Source organism: Felis catus, chromosome C2 (genome assembly GCF_018350175.1).
Source record: "Felis catus isolate Fca126 chromosome C2, F.catus_Fca126_mat1.0, whole genome shotgun sequence".
Lineage (NCBI taxonomy): Eukaryota > Metazoa > Chordata > Mammalia > Carnivora > Felidae > Felis > Felis catus.
In genome coordinates this window covers 12,470,001-12,495,079 of record NC_058376.1, presented here as the reverse complement: position 1 = coordinate 12,495,079, position 25,079 = coordinate 12,470,001, and the positions used below count along the sequence as shown (strand labels likewise).

The following is a 25,079-nucleotide window of genomic DNA, read 5'->3' as shown; positions in this document are numbered from 1 at the left end:
TAAACATTCTTTTGTTAATTATATTTTAGTAGTATGAGCCTTTGTGCCCATAAGAACCACATTCTAAATGATTATTAGGTTCCCAGACTAGCCCCTAGTGATGTTAAATGTAGTTCTTATTTCTGGAGTGGAGGGAGGAGGGGGAGGGGGAGAAAAAGCCGAAGTGATACACCGGGGACCAAGACGGAGGCAGGCAAAGACAGAAAGAATGAAAGCAAAAGGTCCACAAGAGAAACTCCCTGGGTTTAGGTCTTGCTGTAAGCAAAATGTTGAGATCCATGCCATCGGTTTTTGTGTCCCCTGACTTTTCGTTTCTGTATCCCACTCCTCAAATCCCAGTGCTCTCCTTTGGTCCTAAGGTCCCACCCTCACCAGGCCTGTTCCACTCTCAAAACTCCCCTTTCTCAGTGCAGACGTGTCTGGCAAGGTCTTTGGAAAACATCAGTCTAAAGAGAACCGAATCATTTTGCGGAACGCATAGTCCTGAAGCGTCTGAAATCTAGCGTTCTCTTCTTAGGGGAATTCCAAGCCAGTGTAACAAAACGAAGCAAGAGAAGAGAAACTAAGGCAGTGTCTTGAAGGAAGATATCTTCCTTGGGGCGTCATCCCCTGTGCGGAGTCCCGCTGAGCAGTCCTTGACGTGGCCTGCTTTCTCCATTCCCCATCTGATGTTTCTGCCCAGACCCCCGGGAGCCCGGGCCTGGCCTCTAGCTGGCTCACAAGACGTTCTGGACTGAAGTAGGTTTTTTTTTTTTTTTTTTTTTTTTTTGCTTTGTGTTTTGGGGTTTGTTTTTTGTTTGTTTCTTTCTATTTATTTTGTTTTTCTGAACAGCTCCCATGGTTGGGCTCGGAGCGGAGCAGAGAGGGCTGGCTGTGTATATGGGCTGTGTATATGTGAATGGGGGCTGGGCGGACAGGTGAAGTTGAAGGTAAGGATACCCATGGCCTGGTTCCCAGATTCCTTTTCAAGTTCTCCACAGTTTGCCAAAGTTCCTGGCGGTTGGAACCTTTGACGACGTTAGTAAATGAACGTGACAACATAGCTTTGGTTGCTCAAAATTGGGAAGGTTTCAAAGTAAGAAAAGTGGGGGAAATGGTTGGTGGTGTTGGCAACGTTTTCTATACTGTATGCTTTTAAGGATGAATTCCCGTTGAAAAGCGCCACATCTAAGAATGAGATACACATACACGTATGCCGGCCTCCGGGTAACCGCGCGGGCTTCTCTCCGGGTTCACTTTCCCTGCCGTCGTGGATGAGTAAGCTCTGCTCTGGCAACGGCCGCCTGGCCTCGGTGTTGACCCGAAGCCTCTCCAGACCGCAGATAGCCAGGTATTCGGCGGGGAGAGTGTTGGGGCTGCACAGAGAGAGCTTCAGGTCCCGGACCAACGTGAAGTTAAGCAGAAGGCCCAGTGCAGACGCATCTGTGAACCAGACGGTCAGTCTGTCATCGTAGCTGGTTTGCTCTATTGCGGAAGGCAGGACGGTGTGGCAGCTGCACATCAAGTTGGCCAAAGTGTAGTCACAGTCCCGGACGTCCGCGGAGCAAGTGCAGTTCCGAATGGTGTTTTCCTTCGTGAAGATCAGAGTGCTGTTCCTCTGACCTCCTGTGAAGCAACCCAGGACAAGGATGCCCAGGGCGCTGGTCAGCAGGAGGCTGTGCCCAGAAGGTGGGGCCATTCTTGTCTCAGTGTGGGCCCGCAAGGTTGTGTCTCCCCTTCGTGAGCCAGTTCATTGCAACTCAACTGAAAGACAAATACGCAGCTGTGTTATCGCAGGCTCTCGTTAGAAATATGCGGGTCGTGGGGCGCCCGGCTGGCTCGGTTGGTAGAGCATGTGACTCTTAATCTCAGGGTCGTGAGTCTGAGCCCCATGTTGGGTGTAGAGGTTGCTTAAAAAATTAGGAAGGTTAGGGGAATGGAGCGCCCTAAATAATCCATCGCAAACGTTTCTCTCTTGTGGTTCTATCAAAGGCAGGCAACGCAAATGCCTGAGTGGAACCCAAGTGCAGAAATGATCTTTTCTCAGAACCTTGTGAGAGGCAGTGGCCAGCCTACCCGTGTGAGGCATAAAACTCCCTGTGATGTCTGCTGGGAGACTGACACACCAGCAGCAACAAGATGGGGTGCCAGAGATGAGACCCAGTGCGCCTGTCTGGGTGCACCAGGGATCTGTGGTGCTTTGAGCGTGCACACTCTCCAAACATCGTGTTAACTTGTATTGAGTACTCGACAACCCCTTAAATGTGCACATTCCCTCCTCCCCTCAATATCTGACTTCCTGGAATTCAGGAGACCAGCAGCTCCGTGATGGACTCAGCCATCCAAGTGCTACCTGTGAAACAACATAGCATGCATACCAGTGAAACATTTAGTTAATGGTAACCTTTAATTTCTAACTAGACAAACATGCCCCCCCCCATCATATTAATCTGTTTATAGATCCATTGATGACTTCCTGGTCTCCTAGAAATATGAGTATTAGAGTAGATTTTACCGTGTTAATAGACCATGAAAACACTAGTCACATGCCAGTTAATTGCAATGAACTTTTCATCGCCTCCTTTCCCAGAACACCTGTTATAAATTGATTTTATCAAGTAACTTAGTGTAAGGCTCCAAAACTAAGCAATATATCAGCACTGTTAAATGACCTAAATAAGATAAGTGCATGCATAGTTTAAGGAGCAACATCAATGTCCAATTTGGAGGAAAATGGCCTAAGTACTTGATATATAATAGATGCGTGGTATTCTTTTCTGGTGAGGTTGGAATGAGACACACGTTATGAAATAGGGTTCCAGGTTCCAGTCTTGCAAGAATAATTACATTTCCTGGGGCTCCTGGGTGGCTCAGTTGGTTGGTTAAGCATCTGACTCTTGATCTCAACTCACGTCATGATCTTGCAGTTTGTGGGATAGAGCCCCATGTAGGACTCTGTTCTGACAAGCAGAGCCTGCTTGAGATTCTCCCTCTCTCTCTGCCCCCCACTCCCACTCGCTCGTTCTCTGCCAAAATAAATAAACACTAAAAAAAAAATAATTAAAATAAGAATAATTACACTTCCCCTGAGTTAGCTGGTGGCTGACCAAAAGATACAAGACCAAAGATACAATTCAATTAATCCGAATTGACCAAAGATACAATTCAGTCCGTCTGCATGTACAAATCACCATGCATCTGGAAAAATACTTGGAATGAGGCCTCTGGCTCAGAGGGTCCAGGGCTGGTGACAGGGCCCCCATAGGAAGGCTGCGGAGGGACAGACGAGTCAGTCCGAGGAGCTGAACGTGTGTCCAAAGAGGGTGGTGGTGACAGCAGGAAAGAGGTGAGGCGGACGTGCAACACTTAGGGTGCAAGATGAGGCCCCGAGGTGGCAAAGCAAGGCAAAGAGAAATCCAAGGGAGGCAATGCTAAAAATGCCGGGCTCAGGTGGGCAGGGAGGAAGCACACGTTCGTCAGCAGGTGGCCGGAGACTAAAAATAAGCTCAGCTAAGTAAACTTGAACAGAAAGTAAGACACTGGTTCACAGGAATCATAATATCATTCATTCATTCATTCCCTCATTCATTCATTCATTCACTCAGCAAATGTTTACTGAGAGTTCACTAGCTGGCAGGCACTTTGCTGGCTCTGGGGATACAGCCCAGAAGACAGCGAGGTTATGGAAGTTGGATTCTAAGCGACTTGATTCTGCTGCCAGAGCCCAAGGCGGGCCAGGCCTGCGTGTGAGGACCAAGGGCCTGCAGCAGCGGGGAGGAGAGGGAGGCAAAGGCAGGAGTTGGGTGGGGCTCAGCATGGGCCATGTACCAAGGCCGAGCAGAAGACACAAAGATGAACAAAACCTGTACCCTGCCCTCCAAGGGCTCATAAGCGGAAGAGGAAGACAAATAGGGCAGGACTGAGAAAGGCCCTATTGAATGTGCGTGTGGTTATAGGAATGCAGCAGAGAGATAGGTTAAAGTCCATTTGGGGGACTGAATAAGGTGCTTTATATAGTGCTTTGTGTTGACTTTGAAGTTGTTACAGGGTTTTCTTAAAGGATGTATTCGTTAGTGCATTTTGTCATAAAAGAAAGGGCTTTGAGAAATGCTCCCATAGAGCCAGCATTCTTCCTGAACACGAGGTTTAATGGTTTTAAATAGTTTTAGGATGTGGTGGTGACTACCCCACTTAGTAAGGAGCAGTGACTAACTTATTAATTACAAGATAATTTTAGATGATCGGTTGTCCTCGATTCCGCTGGAGGTTTGTTTCCAGGACTTCATGCCCAGTAACGCTTTCATATCAGAACTGAGAAAGCTGTCATCGACACCACTGGCTTGCTCTGATCTCAGCCTGGAGGGGAAAGGGAGGTGAAAAAGGGTCTATCCACAAGCCTGGAACCTGGTGAGAAAAGTGTCTGCTTCATTTTCCGGGTGCTGATACCATTCAGAGGCATGCATGGAAGAAGGAAAGAGGTAGGAAGGGAAACAGACATTGGTTTCCTGAAACAAAGGGAGACTAGAGATCATAAAAGATTCGTGAGCAGCACCTCTTCCCGGCCCTGCAGTCACGTCCCTGGCTGGATCTCAGGGTGGCCCCTGCCTTCTGGGTATCAGGGAGTTCAAAGGCTGGAACATGGAGGCCGGATGCATGAGGCCTGGTGTTGGCTTACAAAGTAGGACAAATATTCCTGGTAACAAGCCTATGGGGTTTCCAAAAAGATGCTAGTTGGACATTTTTCTCCTTCGGTTTTACCCTGGCCTTCTCTCTTCAGATTTGTTGAATGTGGATTGTGATCACCCTGGTTTTACTGTGTATTTATTCATTTGTGGGCAGATTCCGGCATGGCCTCAGCAGAATGGGCACAGATACCTCACACTGTCCCTGCTCCTTCCTGTGGCCCTGACCATAATGGGCGTGGTGCCATGGGGAAGGGAACTGTTGTCTTCCTCTGCGGGTTGCTCAGCTTGTTAGAAGGGAAATCTTGATCTACTGGTGACTGTCTTGTCTCCAGAAGGGGGGAGTTGCCCTACAATGGAGCCAACGCAGAGGAGAACAGACAAGAAATGCAGAGACATTTCTAACAACTTTTTCGAGCACCAGGATCAAGCCATGCCTGACGTCCTTCTTTGATTTCTGAAATAAGTGAGCCAAAAATTTTTTCCCCCTACTCCAACCAGTCTGAATTGGATTTCTGTAACAAGCAGTGAGAAGAGTATGCTGACATTGGGCAAACTATCTTTTGCCCCCCCTTCATTCAATATACCTTTGTTGCGTCCTTGCTGTGTGCTGGGCATGGTGTGTGATAATCACTATGCTAGCATTTTGTATGGGGTGTTGAGTCTACACCTAACTTCGCCTGGAAATGGAAGATGTCATTACAAGCTTCACAGAAGAGGTAGTATCCGAGAAGGGGAATAGTTCCTGAGTAAGAAAAAGAAAAGAAAAGGTTATCTATGTAGTTAGCACAGGGCGATCAGAATTTGAAACATCCAAAAGTAGGACAGAGGGGGGCGCCTGGGTGGCTCAGTCAGTTGAGCATCCGACTTCGGCTCAGGTCATGATCTCTCGGCCTGTGGGTTCGAGCCCTGCAGGGCTCAGTGCCTGGAGCCTGCTTCCCATTCGGTGTCTCCCTCTCTCTCTGCCCCCCCCCCCCCACGCTCTGTTTCTCTCTGTCTCTCAAAAATGAATACACATTAAAAAAAATTAATAAAAAAGAAACCAAACAAAAGTAGGACAGAGAGACTGATGGGCTATGGGGATGCTGGTGGGAGAGGGGAGTGGATGAGTCCTGTTGGGGGAGCCTTCTGACTTGCTCTGCCTCATCATTTTCTTAGTACCCCAGCTTGTTGTGTGCCCATCATCAGGACTTGCCTCCTGTGTCCTAAGAGGAGTCCCCTCCCCGATCCCGTCCCCCACCACTGTGGGCGGGGGCTTAGTAAGGGGCAGAGGCAATGTGACGTATCTGTGCCATTTTGTTTATGTTATGGTGGATTCTGCCCACAAATGAATAAATACGTAGTGAAACTAGAGGAAAAGTCGATTCCTCCCTACGTTATAGTCTGAGGCCACTGAGGAGGTGGGGGGTGGGGAGGGTGTGCTCTGCTCCACGTGGTCATGTAGAGGCTCAAGCTTTCATCCACGGCTCTATCATCTCCCAGGCCTTTGGATCCTCTGTGGGCTTTTCGTTCACGTTTCACTGACCAGAACGCGGCCACGCGGCACCCCCTCTCTGCGAGCAGCTTGGAAGCGAGGTCCGGCACCGTGCCAAGGGAGGAGAGGACGACGTGGCTATCGGTGGGCACTAGGAATTTCTGGCAAGCTTAATACGTGGCTTTATGCAACCGTCACAAACACCGAGGTGGTCTCAATCCACCTACATGTTTTTCAGGCAAGATGTGAAACAGCACGTACGATCATTAAATCTTGGAGCCTTTAAATCACCGAACATGTCGAAAAACTAGAGCTACTATTCAGACCGGTTCAAATATTAGTTTTATGTCACAGCTGAAGAAATCTCGGTAGCAATTAGTGCCAGCAATTAGCTGCACGAAAGCAAAGACTTCTGAAGTGAGCAGATACAGACATCAGTTACTTCAAAACAAATTCCACACAGATTCCTTCTCAGTCTAGGATTACACCCAACATTTAGATAATGTTTACACTTGGCTCCAAGAGGAATGTTTCAAACTGGACTAGTTCTGTTTATAAGAAGATATTACTAGTAAGAAGATCGTGTGTCGGTGGGAGGAGAGCCTTGGGACCGTTTGCCCAAAACAGATTTGAAATGTCTTGAATAATGATGGTTTGAACTCTATAGTCTCAACACAAAGGAGAAAAATTACAATTGTGGAAAACCGTGATGGTATTCCCCAAATTCTAACAGCAACTAGCGATTCGGCGTGATTTCCCATTTTTAATTCAGAAGTGAGTTTGATTTGAAATTAAAAGTGTTTTTTTTGTTTGTTTGTTTGTTTGTTTGTTTTGACAGGGGAAAGGCACTTAGGGAAAAGTCTCGGTTGAAGCAACTGGGGCCAATAAGGACCAGAAACGGATGAGATGCTCCAGCAAGAAGCAGAGGGCCTGAAAGAGAAATCTGGACCCCAGACACAGGAAGAAAGGCAGAAGACAGCCAGCGTCCAGGCACTTCAAAGAAACCCACTTGGAAGCCAGGACTTGGGGAGCTAGGCAAGGATGTCTCACAAACGCAGTTCCCCAAGTGTGTTTCTGCAAAACTCCTTGAAGGTTCTGAGGGGGCGAACAGGAGAGAACTTCCAGACAAGGAGGTAATTTGGAATTCTGGGTGTATCCCACCTGGCGAAACATAGATCTTACTCTTGAAGTGTATCTGATCACAAAGGTACCCAGTGTTGCTAACACCGAGACCAGTTGAGATGGCCTCGCTCACCCCAGGGGTCGAATGGGTTGCCCAAGGAGTTAACTGCCCGAGTAGGCAGTTAATTAAAAGGCAATGCGATTGGTGAGTGCTTATTAATGACATGGAGCCAGTGTTGGGCACAAGGACAGGGAAAGACTCGCAACGGGGTGCTTTAGGGCCAGCAGAGACGGTCTTGGGGGAAGGGAAAGGGAAGGGCTGCAACTAGAAGGGTCCCTCGAGCAAAACCTCAGAAACTGAGCACTTGGTGTATCTGGGGCCCATGAGCTGGAGTGCAGGCAAGGCAGGGTTAGGACAAACCCCGAGATCAGGGGTTTAGTCTTCAAACCCTTCTGACTCTCACCCCATTAATAAAAACTTAAAAAAAAAAAAAACCTCTCCCCAGTGGGGCACCTGGGTGGCTCAATCGGTTAAGTGTCCAATTCTTGGTTTTGGCTCAGGTCATGATCTCACGGTCTGTGAGTTCGGGCCCCACATTGGGTTCTGTGCTGACATCACAGAGCCTGCTTGGGATTCTCTCTCTCCGTCTCTCTCTCTCTCTCTTCCCCTGCCCCGATCACTCTCTCTGTCTCTCTCAAAAATAAATAAATAAACTTAAAAAAACAAAAAGCCCTTCCCCAAAGATGGAACTTTTTATTTATGAAGGCATTACAACTACCCTATTGATATATTATCTACATTGTGAGTCATACACAGAGAGTAGAATTTTTTTAATTTGAGACAAAAAAATAAAAATGAGACTTGAGTACCTTCAACTCAACCCACTGGCTTGGCTTGGGCACTCCCTTGGCCGCAAACACCCCCTTTGGAGGCCCCAGAGAGAGGCAAAAAGGAGGCGCTGAAGGTTTGTGAGCAGGAGAGACCTATTTAGTTCTGTGCGTCAGGAAGGTCATTCAGGCAGAGATGAATTGGAAGACAGAGACAGAGAGAGCACAGTGGGTTCTAAGTAAGAGAACACTTCCGTATTTTCTTTGAGGGTTTACCTCTCTCCATTTGCTGACTCCTGGCTCCAGCCTCCCTGGATAAATCTGTGTCTGTGTCTCCAATCCTGGGGTGGGTGGGGCGGCCAAAGAGGGGAGGATGAGGGAGGCAAGGGTGAGGACAAAAGTCCTCGTGCGCAGGAAGCAGGAGATCCCGAGGGAACAGCATGGGGAAAGTGGTCCCTGTTTCCTTCTTAGCATCCCCACATGGCTTGCCCGGGGCTCGGCTCTTCGAGATGCCCACCCTGCTCCTGCCCCTCGCCAGAAAGGCACAGCTCATCTTCTGAGCCAGGGGCCTCTGGGTGGTTTCCTTAGACCGGCAGCGAGAGCAGCTCCTGGCAAGACAAGGTACAGGCGAGATTACGGAGTCGGCACGGTATCTTTCCTGTCCCCAGGGGCTCCTTGCTGTGCCTTCATCTCAATTCCTTGGTCAAGGCTTATCCACTCTTTCCAGATGCCTGCTGCTAAAATCCTGCTCTCACATAGGGGTGTAAGGGCACTTGGGTAAGCCTTAATCTGGATTTACATAAACATATTCTTGCCCGAGCGTATTTGCCCTTTAGGCTTTATCCCTACTTGTGCCTTGTTAAAGGGGTGGCAAGGATTAAATAGGAAGTCTGGGAGTCTGTGGGGCGGGGACTCCTCTTGAGGACACCAGAGCTGAGGGATCACCTGTTCCCGGGTCCAGTTCCCACTGGTCCGTGGCTGTGCAATCACCCTTCCAGGCAGGCCAAGGAGAACGTCCTGCCTACTCTGCATTCGTGCATGAGATGCTCGCGGGGACACTCTAGGTGTAGGACCTTGAGAAGCTCTTTGAGAAAAAACGGATTTGGGGCATTTTTCTTTTCTTTGGCTCTGTCTCACAAATGCACCGCAGGAGGTAGGTTACAGATACACTCTATGTAATACGGTATTTGTTTTTTTAGGTTTACTTTATTTTGAGAGAGAGCCAGGGAGGGCAGAGGGGCAGAGAGAGAGAGAGAGAGAGAGAGAGAGAGAGAGAATCCCAAGCAGCCTTCGCACTGTCAGCATTGAGCCTGAGGCAGGGCTCAAAGCCACGAATCGTGAAATCAAGACCTGAGCTGAAGTCAAGAGTCAGACGCTTAACTGACTGAGCCACCCAGGCGCCCCCATGTAAGATGATATTTACAAGAGAAGGGATAGCTTTGTTGTTTAATAGTCCAAAGCTTATAATGTTGAAAGGAACATGAATTTGGGTCTCTCCCCAGCGCTTTCTTACTGTGGGAAGTGTTATCTTTTCTTTCCTCGTATTCCACCCCCAGCCCTGGTGTTATGAGCCACTGCATTTTCACACGCCCTCCCGAGTGTCTGCCTCTGAAGACACTGCCTTGTGCACTCTCTGTTGATGAAGGGCTCTTCCCGCCCCTGGGCCTTACTTACACAGTTCACAGTGAGAGGCGCGACACAGGATTCACCATGATCCTGGTATGATCCGTATCTCCTTGGGTTTATACAGTGGGCGCAAAACTGTTCGCTATCATCTGACTTATTTCCTCATCTAGAGAAAGAGGAAATAAAGTTCACGTCTCCATAAGTTGGCATTTAGGCAAAATTAACCTCAAGTGTGTGGTTCGGGTCTCAAGAGCACACACTTTATTTTTGTGATGGTTCGTGTTCAACTCGCTGTATATTGCGGGCCACTCAGAAATGACTTTCGGAGTCGTCTCTGTCAACATGGCGCGGGGATGATAATACCTACTACACTAGGATATAACGTCAGTGTAGCAGGACGCACGTGGAAATGTAGTCTGTCCGTGAGTACTGTTACTACTAGTAAGTATGCTTACATATACATGGTACTTAGTACTCTATTAACTATGATGTTTTATAAGGTCGGAACCAGAATGATAATAGGGATATATTAGCATGCTCCGTCAGGGCATCCCAAAAGCCACCCCAAAGAAATATAAAAGTTACTGGTGCATTTAATGCACTACTTATATCAAAAAATTTGAATAAAGAACAGGCTCAACATAAAGCAAAAATGCCTCTTTGCCCCATTTGTCCTGTAACAAACAACAACTTGGATTTACAAACGTCCTTCTGCGATTCTGGGGAACAGGAGGGCTTGCAATCATTAGTGAGCAAAACCGGTAAATTGAAGTAAGTGTCCAATTCCCATTTCTAAATTGTTCAGTGGGGCAGCAGGGTATGGACTGTGATCAAAACACTTGCTTTCTGGTTTCTTCTTGTCCCCGGTAGATACGGTGGGGGCTGAGTAAGGGCCCCTGTAGGTGTCCGTGTCCTAATTCCTAGAACCTGTGAATCTTGTCTTCTAGAGCAAGAGGGACTTTGCAGATGTGATTACGTTAAGGATCTTGGGATGGGGAGACCCTGGATTATCTGGGTGAGCCCAATGTAATCACAAGGGTCCTTCTAAGAGGAAACTGGAGGAGACAGAGGAGAAAAAGGCAATGTGGCAACAGAAACAGAGATCAGAGCGATCTGGCTGGAAGCCAAGGAATGCCAGCAAACTCTAGAAGCTGCAAGAGACAAGAAACGGATTCTCCCCTGGAGCCTCCCCAAGGAAGGAGCCCTGTCGACATCTTGACTTTAGCACAGTCAGCCTGCTTTTGGACTTTGACCTCCGGAAATGTAAGAGAATACTTTCTTCTGTTTTAAGTCACTGAGTTTGTGGAAATTTGTTAGGTAGTCATAGGAAACTAATATAGAGAATATAAGGAAATTACAAAGCACCCATATCAAACCACCCTTTGGACTAAACACACACACTAGGGGTGCCCGGGTGGCTGTCGGTTGAGCATCTGACTTGGGCTCAGCTCAGGATCTCGTGATGCGTGAGTTCAAGCCCCGCGTCGGTCTCTGTGCTGACAGCTCAGAGCCTGGAGCCTGCTTCGGATTCTGTGTCTCCCTCTCTCTCTGCCTTTCCCCCACTCACACTCTGCCTCTCTCTCTCTCTCTCTCAAAAATAAACGTTAAAAAAAGTTTTTTTTTAAACATGGTAGCCACTCTATTTACAGCCCTGCAGTGTCTGCTAATTGTTTCCTGTGTCTTACTACTCTCACTAGACTGGATCGTAAGGAAGCTCTTGGGGTAACTCTATCCCAACCTCCATTACTGGCTTTCTGAAATACCAAGCTCAAAACTATCCAGAGTAGTCATGCTGCACTGGGTCCAGCCCAGCGTAAATGAGGCATCTGGACACGTCTCATGAATTCCGAGGGGGGCCTGTATCCAGGTGGTGATTTGCATGTGTGGACCTGTCGAGGAAAAAAGAAGGAAGTGTGAAGACGGTGTGTGAAGGCCTGGGGCAGGGCTGAGTGGAGGGACAGGATGGCACTTGTCTCTTCTCAGCCCAGACTAATTAATGCCACGGGCTGAGTCCTGTGGAGCCGCAGGCAGAGGCTGCATGGACAGCTCTCAAGAACCCTGAGATGTGGGGCACGAGTGGCCCCTATCTGGGTGACGATGTGTGACACCGGGCTGGGGACAGAGTCGTTCCCCCCACTTGCGCACTGAGTGCAGGACAGCTCTGGTATGATGAGGAAGGAAGGACAAGCAGTACCATTCGGCCTTTCCTGGAGGATGGATGGGAGTGCTCCTGGTCACTCCTCTTTGGGCAGTGGATCAGTGGGGAGCCCCATGGCTAAGGCAACAGTCACCAGCTAAGGGACAGTCATCATCCAATGGTGGTTGGGGACAGAATCAAGTGAAGGGATCATTTCTGAGCATATGTAAGACATTCCTGGGGGCTCTATTGTGTAGACACAGAGGTAGGAAGGAGGCAAGGCTTTGTATCAGGGAGGTGGAAACACAAATCGGCAAAATGCAAGCTATTAATGTGCATTTGAACTTATTTGTGCCCAGTGGTTGGTGAAGCCAGGACTCCTTCAAGGATCGGTTGATTACTGCTTTTAGATTAAATGTATTCAATAATGGAAATGGACCTGAGAGCCAACTTGAACAAACGAAAGCATTTTGTGTTTTGAAAGCATTGAGCTCAACTGGGTGTTGATTTCACCCATCGTTTGCTAATCGGATCCCGGACCCCTTGGTGTCGGTGTGCTGTGTAAGTCAGGTTTCTGATGTGGCAAAAACCTGGTCTTTTTGTTGACTGTGGTTTCCCCAGTCCTTAGCACAGTGCCTGATGCATAGAGGCACTCCATAAATATTTATACTATCCCTACATTATAAATCCCTACATTAGCTAAGTCAGAGATGCATGTTACTGACCCTTTACCTCCACTTTTACCTTCCACCTCCTGGAATCGTGCAGTGTTATCACGTTACCAAAATCAGCAAGCAAAATGCATCCTCTTTAGCAGGAATTTCGGTGTTTGGCCTAGCCATGACAAAGGAAGCATACTGAGATTTTGTGTATGGGCAAGAGGATGGGAAATTCGAACCCAACATCCTAAGCCTTGCTTGTGAGTCCCCCCTGAAAGCCGCTGAATGACATCTGGCAAAAGCCCCATGAGGCATCCCCATCCTCCGTGGCTTTACCCATCAGCACCGTGTAGGCTTGCAGTTGCCTAGGAATCTTCTCGTAAATCTGATGGAGACACAGGGTGAAACACACTCGCCTGGAACGATGACCATGAGCCCCAGGTCAGGCTCCCAGATCACTGTCCTTCCACTTCACCCTACACATCCATCCAGGGCTCACAGGAAGAATGAGCAGAGTTGGTAAATACTGATCTCACAGACAGTGGTGAGCATTAGAAGGCACCACCCTAATTGCTGTCCGTTGAGGGATTATGATAGCCCCCACTACAGACTCCCCCAAGAGCTAACCTTCAAGCGTCCAGTTTTGTAAAACTAACATGGAACCGCTTTGCTCAAATTACGAGTGTGAGGTTGCCAAGGAAAAATGAGTCAGAGTAATCCCTTTCTAAGAGATGAGAAGAAAAAAAAAAGCCTGCAAAGCTTTAATATTTTAATTACCTACTTCCAGAACAATAAAAAAGGGACTAATATCTTCCACGCAGTGAGGTGCGTTATGACGGTTTCATAAAGTAGCTTGAGCTATTTCCCCAGGACAGAAGCCTTACGCTTTTTCCTTTCATCTGTATTCAACCATTCCAACGATATTCAATCTTAGAAGGGTTAAGAATTAAATTTTCCTTTAGGGTTTGAGTTCCAAATATTGGAACCATAAGCAAGTTAAACCTTGCCGCTTTCATGAAAGACTTGTAAGGGTCTTTAAATGCCTCCTGGGAACAATGACTAAAGGTAATGTCAGATCCTGGAACAGAAATAGGACATTAGGTCAAATCTAAGGAAATCCGCATAAAATGTGGACATTAGTTAACAATAATAATGTATCGATATCGGTTCATTGATTGTGACAAGTGCATGTCCCATTCTGATGTAAGATGTAATAACAGGGGACACTGGGTAGGGGCATATGCGAAGTCTCTGTGCTATCTTCACAATTTTTCTGAGTCTAAAACTATTCTAAAATAAAAAAGGTTTTTTTTGTTTTGTTTTGTTTTGTTTTTTGGAGAAGAATGCCTCCTGATTTCATTGACGACTCCTTGAAGATTATTATTTTTGTGATAACAGCAGAGCTCCAGTGGGTCATCTGAGCATCACAATTTGGGCTAAACTGAGAACCCCTGAAATGGTGTCTAGGTGTGACTCCAGATGAATTCTTTAGCCCTTCTGGCCGCGAGAAGATTCTCGCTTTCTTAATGGTCCTGGAAGCCAGGCAATTCAGAGATGCAAGTGGGAAGTGATCCTTTCATGGAAAATGGATCAAAACTGGAAGGGAGAGGCATTGGGAAATATTGTGGGAAGAAGTCCTGAAGGAACGTGTGTGTGTGTGTGTGTGTGTGTGTGTGTGTGTGTGTGATACCTCCCTCACGCGGCTTATGTTGTTCCCTGTGTCTAGGAGAGTTCTGTATTTCTCAACTGCTGAGAAACCAGCCTCATCTCTTAAACTGTCCTTGGATCCCACCTCTTTCATGAAACTTTAGTAGCTAGGGCTATGGATGGTGGCTCTTGCCTACCTCCAACCTGTTTGTCTCTCTCTCTCTCTTTTTTATTTGAGAGAGAGAGAGAGAGAGAGAGAGAGCGCGCGCGCACACGCATGCGAGCGGGGGAGGGGGCATCAAGAAAGGAAGAGAGAATCTTAAGCACACTCCATGCTCAGCATGGAGTCCTACACAGGGCTCTATCTCACAGCCGTGAGATCGTGACCCGAGCTGAAATCAAGAGTCGGACGCTCAAACGACTGAGTCACCCAGACGCCCCTCAAACCTGTTTCTCTTATAGGGCCACACCAGTCTACCATATAAAAGAAACTAAAAACAAGCTTTTTATGAGCAAATCTGTAATCATACAGAGAGACTGTGCATGTCTTTGTTAGGTTTTTAAGCCACTCCCATCAGGCTTTTGTTAATATCACTCCATTCAAACCATTCTCATCAGCTTCCCAGTGACTCCTCCCTCCAGCGTGCCAAATCCAATGGTCAGTTGCCTGGTTTCATCTTGCTTGAATTCTTACCAGTATTCGACACGGTTGCCTATTCTTTCCTTCTTGAGCAAAGAACTTTCTGTTCTTCCCTGACACCCCATTCTCCAGCTTGTCTCGCTACCAATGGCTGCTCCTTCCCAGTCTCTTTGGCTGGCTTCCCCTCTTCCTCCTTGTTATTGTTGCCTGCCCCTGGCTCAGTGCTTGGCTCTCTTCTCTGTGTATATCCACTCCTTTGCGTGCTAACCTATGGACTTAAATATTATCTATATGCTGATGATTAACCTGCTTCCAGACTCTTCTCTGAACTCCATGCTCATATATCCAGCACCTTAAAAACTCTACCTGAATATCCAAGACACCTCAAACGTAACTTGCCGGATACACGACTCTTGATTCCCGCGAGAGTTAAGACTGCTGGGTAGAGAAGACATTTTACCATATCACCATTTTTCGGCATCAACACTTACTGCTCCACGGCCTTGGGTTCCCGTGACTAAACCGGCTAAATACAGAAAGTGGTCATCGATGACGGACAACGTACTTCCCAATAAGAAATGTGGGAGATATGTGGTGTCAAAAGTTCATTGAAATTGGGAACCATACATATGTTCACTTGATTAATAGTAACGTTTAATGACTGCTGCTTTCATGCCAGGTACTGTTCAAAGCACTTTTATGTATTTTATATCATTTAATCCTTAGTAAAACCATAGTAAAAGTAGACATGATGGCCCCATTTTCGTATCAGAAGATGGAGACACATAGAGGCTAAATAGCTTACTCAAAAGGTCACAGAGCTGGTAAGAAAAAGTTAAACTTTGAACCCGGACAGCCAAACATGTTCTAGAGAATTGTGGTGGAAATTGCAGTGTTATTTCCCATCCTAGGGTCACGTTTCTATACAACTGCCTCGCATTCTATCACTAGACTCTGTGCCCTTTAACATAAAGCGTGTATAGGAACCTCATGCTAGGGGAACAGGAAACAAAATGAATGAAGTGAGTTCCAGTAGGCGTAAGCATTTCAGAAACACTTTTTCATTTTTTATTATTTTTTTCACTCATATGTGGAACTTGAGAAACTTAACAGAAGACCATGGGGGAAGGGAAGAGGAAAAAATAGTTTCAGACAGAGAGGAAGGCAAACCATAAGAGACCCTTAAATACAGAGACCAAACTGAGGGCTGATGGGGGGAGGGCGAGGGAGAGGGGGAAATGGGTGATGGGCATTGAGGAGGGCACTTGTTGGGATGAGCACCGGGTGTTGTACGTAAGCGATGAATCACGGGAATCTGCCCCCGAAACCAAGAGCACACTGTATACGCTGTATGTCAGCCAACTTGACGATAAATTATATTAAAAAAAAAAAAGAAACACTTTTTGAAAAGAACATTTATAAATTCGCTTTAAAAATAAGGACATTAGTTGAGTGCTGCTTCTGCATATGGGGGGCAGGCTACCTCAGAGAGCGAGCCAATGGGAAGCCTTAACTAAAATATGTAGCTACTGTACCTCTCCTTTGACACAGAACCTTCTGAGAACTAGTTAACCAATGACTGCAAACCCCTTTCCATCTAATGACTTGGTCTATGCCCGGCTAATCCGATCACTGGGGTTCAGCCCCTGCCCAGCTTGGCACATAGGCCCACGTCTGTGCCCTTGATCGTACACTCATGGAGCCATGTGGTTTGTCTGTTACTGGACACTGAATTAAAAAGTTGATAGTACTCCCCTGCTCATACTCGGTCTCTCTCTCAAAAATAAATACACGTAAAAAATTCTTTTAGAAAGTTGATAGTATAACAGCATTAAGCAATAAAAATACTAGTATGGAAAAAGAAAATTGGGAAGTCTAAGTCAGCTGTTGAAAAGCACTCATTTCCATAGATACTTTATTAAAACTGTTATTTTCAGAAATGCCCAATTTCTGTAAAAAAAAAAAATTTAATGAGAATCTTTTTTTTTTTTGTTCACACATACTGCATTATTTGGTCTAAAAATAAAGGTTAAAAATTTCCCAAAGATCACTGTTTTCATTAAAGATTTTTTTTCCAAACAAATGAGGCCTGATAATTTTGGTAGTTTTTAAAGACAGGTTTTTATATGTATTATGCATAATTTCCTCTCCTCAGTATACACCAACACTTTTATTACTAAAAAAAAAAAAAAACCTGCCCCAAACATGTTTGTTAAAGAATGAAGTATATGAATGAGAACTGTGTAAAATCCCCATCTTCTTGCCTTGTAGTACAGTATTTAATATGTTTTTTCACTTTTAAATAAAAGGACAAATTTTTTAAAAAAGATAACGAGTCCACATGTTAATACTCATGTAAACTTTGTTTCTTATCTTCGTACATTTTCCAATGAGCAGTGTATAAAAAAGCAATAAATGTAATCCTGTCACATAAGAACAGAGCAAAGGAACAGTATAAACTGATGTTTTGAGAGTTCCCAGTTTTCTCTGTTTGGGATCACGATAAGGAAAAGAGCTATGATAGATCAGCTCTTTAAAAAAAGTTTTTTTAACGTTTATTTATTTTTGAGGGACAGAGAGAGACAGAGCATGAGTCGGGGAGGGGCAGGGAGGGAAAGGGAGACACAGAATCCGAAGCAGGCTCCAGGCTCCGAGCTGTCAGCACAGAGCCCGACGCGGGGCTCGAAGTCACGAACTGTGAGATCATGACCTGAGCCGAAGTCGGACGCTCAACCGACTGAGCCACCCAGGCGCCCCTGATCATCTCTTTTATGTAATTGTTATTTCGCATTGAAGACCGACAGGGAAGTAGAGCCAAATGTTTTAAATAGAAACCACAAGCCCCGGATCCATGGAGATATCTGTTATATAATAATATTACCCTAAGTAAATTTATCTGTTTAGAGACTAAATGAGAAGACCATTTCATTCTTTGCTGAATGCCCTGGAAACGTTTCCTTCGAAAGGCAGAATCTCCATAAAGAGCAATTCATATGCCTGGAAGCCTGAAAGAAACCAAACCAAACCAAAACAAAAAACACTTTCTTGGTAAAAGCCACCGTAAGTATACATTATGCTCGGGCAATGTAAATTCTGCCAGAAGACGGGGCCGCCCACAGTGGCTCTTGAAAGGGTCGCAGAACTTGCCTGCAGTGCAGCCGAAATTCGGAAGCTATGAATAACTGTCTTACGAGACACACTTTTCGAGAAAGAACAGAGGAGTTACTTACATCTGGGAGTTCCAACGTGAGGCTTGCTTTTCCACGCTGCGGACTGGTTCTTCGCCTGGTTCTTCGCCCTGGCTTGACAGCTGGTTTAATCTGCGAGGCAGGATGGAATGCACTTGCTGTTGTTTTCCGGTTTCAGAGGGCCAGCGGCCCTGGCCGCTTCCATGGCAACCGGGGGGGAAGCTGCCCGCCTACTAGCTTCATTAACCACACAGCAGGAGACAACCTGCCTTGGGGACCGCTGGCCACTGTTTTGGGGTTCTACCGTGGAAAGTTTCCAGGAGAAACTAGGGAGACCGCTGCCGTCTGCTGATCCTGAAGGGCTGACAGGAATGGAAGAAATTCGACTTCAGCAGGAAATCGAGTGGGCTAAGTATAGAGCATGATATTCCTAGATGCTTTTACTCTCGTGATTTGGTCCACTTTCTGGTCTGATGAATTGTTATGGATGCAAATGCCTGAACTGGGGGGAAAAACTGTCCTCTTGTGGGTGTTCCAAAGAGAAAAATGGACTCATTTCAACTCCAGAGAGGTTGTCCTGTTCTCGCTCTTTTTTTCAGTTCAATTTTTAAAATGTTCAGAGCCGTAAAGCAAATAAATTTGGAAAAAACATTCTGTATACATTAACTGATGAGGGGCCAGTAAACCCTGGAGAAATCAGATGGATGCTGGTGATGGAGGAACATCTCACTAATTAAAAGCTCTAAAGGAAGCTAAAGCAATTGATTTGTAGTTACCTGGATGTAGATTATCCAATATTTTCAAGAAGAGAGCACCTTGTCAGGGAAATTCATTCATTTATATATTATTCATCTAGGGAACCCTTACTACATGCATGTGCTGTGCCAAGAGCTTCAAGGGACAACAGGGATAAATGTCATAGTTCTTGTCTTCAAGGAAGCTACAATATGGAAGGGGTAATTATATAAGTTGATTGTGAAAAATATTTGGAGGCAGGTACAAAGGAAATATGTGAGAGTTTCAGGGAAGGTGGAGCTACCTGTTGGCAAGGAGATAGATCGGCGACATCTTTGTAGAAGGGTAGCATTTGACCTGGGGCTTCAAGGATGGCTGGGATTTGAGTGGTCAGGTATAAGGAAAAGGGACAATAATGCCTCATGGAGTGAGTCTTTGGCCAATGGAGAATGTGAGCCGATGGACGAAAGCTTCCTCTTTTCTCACCCCAGACAGTCCTGACACCCAAGTCATCTGGCTTCGTAGAGGTCCATGGACCAAGCAACCCACGCAATCAAGAAAATTTCTAGAGCAAGGGTTTGGAGATGGGAGAGCCCCATGCCTATTTAGCTCTTTGAAAGCCAGTGAATCATAATCAGGAGCAAGGGAACTGAGAATAGAGAGAATCCACTCTTTCCAGTGTTTACTTTTAGCAAGGCAAACATATAAATTCTATCATATGAGAATAGCGGAACACAGACTTTGGTTCAAATCTTGATTCCACTACCTTCTTGAACATTATCGTTTAAACTTCATGAGGTTCAGTTTCCTAATCTGTAAAGGAGATAGTAATACTTCACTGCAAGGTTGAGGTGGGGATTAAATGAGATAATATACGTGTACGGGACCCCTGGGGGTGGAGGAAGGGAAAGCTGGCCAGACGAAAATGAGCCGTCCCAGCTTTCCAGAACTACTGTGGCTCATCCAGGAGTTCGACACACCTCTGTTCCAATGCCTTTCTCTCTTGCCTGCCTCTGCTGTAGAGCCCAGAAAGCTAAGATATTCAACTTGCAGGGTCTTTAGCTAGCATGGCAGCTGGGGCTCTAGATATGATTTCAGTTTTACTGATTACTTCTTGATCTGGAACTAAGTCACGTGGAGAGAGGACCATGGGGGCTTTGCTCAGGAACTGAGTTCAGTGGGGAGCGAGAAGAGACTTCTGGGCATCTCTGTTGCTGGCACGGACCTCACCAGAATCGGCCAGGTCTGGGACTGCGCGCTCCGGGGGCGGCTTTCTGATTGACCTGCTTCCTGGTCGTGGCAGACGTGTCCTGGCTTCCTGTTGGAGAAGGTGGCCTCTTATTTCAACAACTTCGCGACTGTGGAAGAAGCAGCAGCTCCTTCGATGGCCCAATTTCTCGGCGACTTCCTGAGTTCGACCTAGAGTCTGTTCAACCCTCCCCATGACTCAAGAGCTGTCTAGTGTCTCAACCCTCCCCATCTAGTGTCTTAAATCTCCTTGCTGTTTACATCTGCTAGAGGGGACTCTGTTGGTACCTGCCTCCTCTGTTTCTTCTTCCCGTGTGAACACAGAGGTTGCAGGAGCTGTTCCCGTCACTGAGGAGGGCAGAGCAGGAACGTGGAGCAGCCTGGTGCCTTGGGGACACTGCTGAACCCCTACAGTGGCTCCGCACCGCCCGGTCTGTGGGACAACGACAACATCGCCTGCCCACGGGTGTTTGCCGAGTAAGAGAAACTACATAAAGTATTGGGCATAAGCTGGGCACAAAGGAGCCATCGGATAATGGTGGCTATTGTCATTATTACTCTTTGTTAGGACATCGATGCCTTCCAGGACCTCTTGCTGAGTGGGGGACTGGGACAAAGACACAGAGCGTGTGGAGGCGGGTTCCTCCCTGGAAGCTTGGAGGCCAAACAGCCGCTGATGAAATACGGCTGGATCTCTGTGTGTAGCAAGTTAAACATTTACCACACCTTCATATCTCTCCATCTGCCTAAAACTTCACTTCTAAAACATGTGCTCTTTGTGTTAACGGGGCCACACAGTTTAAGTGGATTTAGCAAAAATGAGTGTTGGGAAGACTAATGAACCACCCCCGCCCCACTCCCTTAGGATGCCTGCTTCTTTCGGCTGTGGAATCAAAGGTGGTGGACAAGTGTTTGTTTGCCGTGGGCTTGAATTCTACTTTTGTCCTTGACTAAATTTGTTTTCCTTCCTTCCTCTCTCTCTCCCTCTCTCTCCCTTTCTTCCTTTCCTTCTTCCTTTTTTTTCTTTCTTCTCTCTCCTTCCTTCCTTCCTTCCTTCCTTCCTTCCTTCCTTCCTTCCTTCCTTCCTTCCTTTCTTTCTTTCTTTCTTTCTTTCTTTCTTTCCTTCTTCCCAGAAGAGCATTGCAGGCTCCTGATAGCACATTCAAATAATACCCAGTGCACTAAGTAAGAGTGAAATTCTGCACACCTCTCCAACTTCTCCTGCAGAAATAATGCCAGTTACAAGTCTGCTTTGAGGCAAGTCTTGCTTTGTCTTCAAACTCTCGCAACCGCTTTGATTGTTAATTAACATGTTGGTTACCTAAACTCTTTTCAAGCGAGGGCTCAAACTCCAGTCTTGCCAAAAGCCTTTCTCCAAGTATCATCATCTGAAGTCTCTATTACCACCTGCTAGCCACCTCCGAATCGTCGATCTGTATCTTTTATCAGCGTTTGCTCCATCCTGGGCAACTTCAGGACGCATCTCAGGTTCTGTCTTTCCCTCCCAGCTCCTTCTGTGGCGACGTGAACATCCCTGTTACTCAGTTTGCTGCAGGATACCGAGGCTCCTGTCCTCACCAAGTAGCACTGATCGTGCTCTAGATCTTGTCATCGGCATGTGGCCTCTGTTCCAACCTCAAGTCGCTGCTGTCCCATTTTTGTTCTTTCTCTCCCCCACTCCCGCTCTGCTTTACCCCCACGGAAGCGTCTGTGTGTGGGGTGCCTTGGCTTCACGTTGTCTGTTTCCCCTCTCTTCACTCTGTGATCAGCTGCTTCCACGTGCCCCCCCACCCCCGCCGCCGATGACCCCTTGCTGTATGCACCACCGCAGCCCAGCCCTGGATTGCCCCCGTGGTCTGCCTTCTCAGCTCCCACTCGTAGGGTGCAGGCACTCGTGGAGAAAATGCAAAGAGCTAGAAGTTCCTAATGTTGAGCTTCAAAGGGACCCCTGCTATTCGGCCATCCTTCCAGCTTGCTCTTGCCCGATGACTTTGATACCTCTCCTCTACTCGTACCGAACACCCCTTCCTACCACAGCGCCCTCATTCTTATAAGCCGTCCTTGCATCTTATTTTCTTGACAGGAGCCAGGCACCTGGTCTGAGTTTTCTTATCACCCTGATCACAAAAGCACACGTCTTCTTAAACTACAGACATCTCGGATCGGGCACCTGTTGCACACCTCCTCGGATCCTTGTGGCCACACTTGTCTTCTACTCTGGTCACCGCGGTGGTAAGCAGCTCGGGCATGGGTCCAACCAGCTGCACATGAAGGCAGCCTGCGAGCACGTCTTGCCTTCCATGCTAAGGCTTCTCTGTTTTCACCGAGGTTTGGGACACGGCGGACGACCGTCGGCATCCTCGCCAACGCTACCTGGAAGTGCTGGGGAGTTAATGCCTCATGGAATATTCTCTGACCAACGGAGGATACAAACGGATGGATACACGCTACCTGCTTTCTCGCACCACGTTGGCAGTCCTGAGGTGCGTGTCACATGGGCCTCTCACGTGCTTTGTGGGGTCAACCAACTCAGTAAGAGAACCTCTCATTGCTTCACTCTCCTTCACTGCTGCCTCTGGGGATCACAATCCCCAGCAAAGTATTTGCAAGGTAGGTATCTTTCTCTTGTCGTCCTCTCTGGGGAAACCAGACTAAGACACATTCTTTGTTCTTTCCCGATTCCAAAATATTCTTCCTCCTCTGAGCTAAAAACTAACCCTTCCCATTTCCTGAGAGAGTTTGCTTCTATAATGATATCCTCCCCTCCTCCAGTAAGTAAAATCTTGACAGTTTTAAGGGATGTATCCTGAGAGTTTCAAAAAAGCCTACTTTTTGAGTACCTCTCTTAGATATAATTACCTCCATAAAATAGAGTACCTGAAACATCAAAGTGATGTCTTGAGACTCTTAAATGGTTTTATGAAGTGCTAAAGCAATTTTTCATAGTACATCACCTGCATAGCAACATTATCCATGAGCTTGCCCGGATCTACAAAGAAGTAGAGTTCCTACCATTTCATGAGAGTTCAAGCATATACAGAGATTGGTAGAGAATCACAATGGCACGGTATGATACCAACGTTGGGCAGCTGGCCGGTGTTGCTCTCCAAATAACTGATCATTCACGTACAGCAGTTTCATGACAGACACGAGTACAACGTGTGCCTTGGCAGAATTGAAAAATTACTACCTACCTTGGACTGTGGGGGTCAACGGCAAATGGTAAGGATCGTGAACACGGAGGCCACAAATGCCAGAGATCTACTTTCTAACTCTAAATCTCTACTATCTGGACTTTGAACTTCAGAGGTGCACAACCTCCTCCCCCTGAAAAAGCAGACCTTCACCTGACTTTATAGTGCCCCTAAGCTACTATTGTATTGTCAACTAGATCTATGGAAACTTCACTCTCCAGGAACTCCCTTGACTTTCTTTTCAAATCTAGTGACTCTTTGTAAGCCTTCATATACTTCACCCTCTGTGTGGTTCTTGACTATTAGCCAACGCTTCCTTGGTCCTCTATTGTCCTCCATGATTCTGTGATTTTTCTCTGGTGTTCACTTATTGATGACATCACCTCTTTCTCTCATCTCTTATGGAAATTCTTTCTCTTTCCTTTGAGTGCTACCTGAAGCTCATTCCTTGTTTCTGATCTTCCTTCACATTTCTTCTTTATGAATCCCAATCCCTATCCTAAGGTTACCTCCACTTGGAGAACAAATTCAATGCAGCGTAACTTAACTCAACATAGGAGGGCTGTCTTCTTGATACTTGGTAGCCCATCCTCGGCAAGGATGCCTCCAGGAAAGAAGGTTTTACCTTTTCACATGGCAGCTTTTTTCATTTCTGGAGCCCTCTGATGTGTAAAGTGGTTCATTACATATGGCTGAATCGGTCTCCTGGTAATTTTGAGACATTGATTGTTATTCTGTCCCCCAAAGTCACATTGAAAAAAATCTTCCCTCTTCTTGACAGCCCTTAACAATACCCTGTTGTCTTCTACTAAGCTTTTCTTAATCCCTCAGACTCCAAATCCCAGAAAGACTTTTGATTCTTCCTTCTCCTTTAGCCCATACAGCAAACTATAAAAAGTAAAAAGTACTTTAAAACGTACAGAAAGATAACCTGTAAACAGTCATCAAGTATGGCAAGTCTTGTTTTGGAATTTCTTTGCAGAAATAGCATATTTCAAGGTGAAAGAACTAAATATTTTGAACATCATTTACCTCAAATTAATTTATAAAGGCAATGCAGTAATGATAAAAATTCCCAATATATTTTTTAAAAGAGTCAGCACGCATATTCTGAAGATTCAACTGATATCAATAAAAAATAAACAAAAAAAAAATTACAAAAATGAAGAACTATAAGGAGAGATTAGCCATGATATTTAGCAAAACCAAGTTACAGTTATTAAAATAGTGTGGCACTAGCTTGGACATATAGATAGATCGATCAATGGACTATCATAAACAATGCAGAATCATAGTTTATTAGATATAAAAATGTCAACGAGGAAGTAAAGATTACTTAGCAATGACTCTGGAATCAATTGGTAGGAATTTAGAGGAAAATCCAAATTTAGATGAGCACTGCATATTGGATAAAGTCCATATGGAATGGATGAATTTAAAAAATAAAGCCGTAGAGACTCAGGAAAATTGCTTGAATAGTGATTAAATCTCAGAACACAGAGAAACTTTTAAGATAAGACATATTGATGACGCAGCCACTTTGGAAAAGAATCTGCCCGGTCCTTGAAAGATTAAATACAGAGCTACCGTATGACATAGTGATTCCACTGCTAGGTATATACCCGAGAGAAATGAAAACGTGTTCACACAAAAACTTGAACACAAGTGTTCATAGCACTTGGGTGGCATTCATAATGCCCAAGAAGGGAAGACAATCTATGGCCATAGGGGGGAAAATAAAATGTAGTATATTCATGCAGAATATTATTTGGCAATGAAAAGGAATGAAGTACTGATACCTGCTGCAGCACGAATAAACTTTGAAAACATCTCAGTGAAAGAAGCCAGTGTGAAAGTACTGCATATTGTAGGATTCCATTGATATGAAATGTCCGGAAGAAGCAAATCCATACAGATTAG

The 25,079-nt window shown here is 46.0% G+C and overlaps 1 protein-coding gene and 1 long non-coding RNA gene across 3 annotated transcripts; one reads left to right on the top strand and one right to left on the bottom strand.

Annotated features, from left to right (window-relative positions):
* CC2H21orf62 (chromosome C2 C21orf62 homolog) lies at positions 1 to 19,716 on the bottom strand. Of its 2 annotated transcripts, XM_019839425.3 has the most exons (3): positions 18,025 to 19,716; positions 9,760 to 9,877; positions 1 to 1,743 (listed from the first exon to the last, which is right to left on the bottom strand). In XM_019839425.3, exon 3 carries the CDS (start codon positions 1,676 to 1,678, stop codon positions 1,019 to 1,021), a length of 660 nt encoding a protein of 219 aa, XP_019694984.1. In that variant the 5' UTR covers positions 1,679 to 1,743; positions 9,760 to 9,877; positions 18,025 to 19,716; the 3' UTR covers positions 1 to 1,018. The 2 variants fall into 2 exon arrangements, with proteins under 2 accessions (XP_019694984.1, XP_006935981.1); XM_006935919.4 differs by lacking the exon at positions 9,760 to 9,877 and having other exon boundaries at positions 18,025 to 19,715.
* On the top strand, positions 601 to 14,447 carry LOC111556355. The gene is made up of 4 exons (XR_002735801.2): positions 601 to 738; positions 6,144 to 6,279; positions 6,974 to 7,268; positions 10,659 to 14,447. It is a non-coding gene; the product is annotated as an uncharacterized LOC111556355 (long non-coding RNA).
* Positions 19,717 to 25,079: the final 5,363 nt, after the last annotated feature.

Coding starts and splice junctions, on each gene's coding strand:
- CC2H21orf62 (XM_019839425.3), bottom strand. CDS start 1,678: ATGGCCCCACCTTCTGGGCACAGCCTCCTGCTGACCAGCGCCCTGGGC.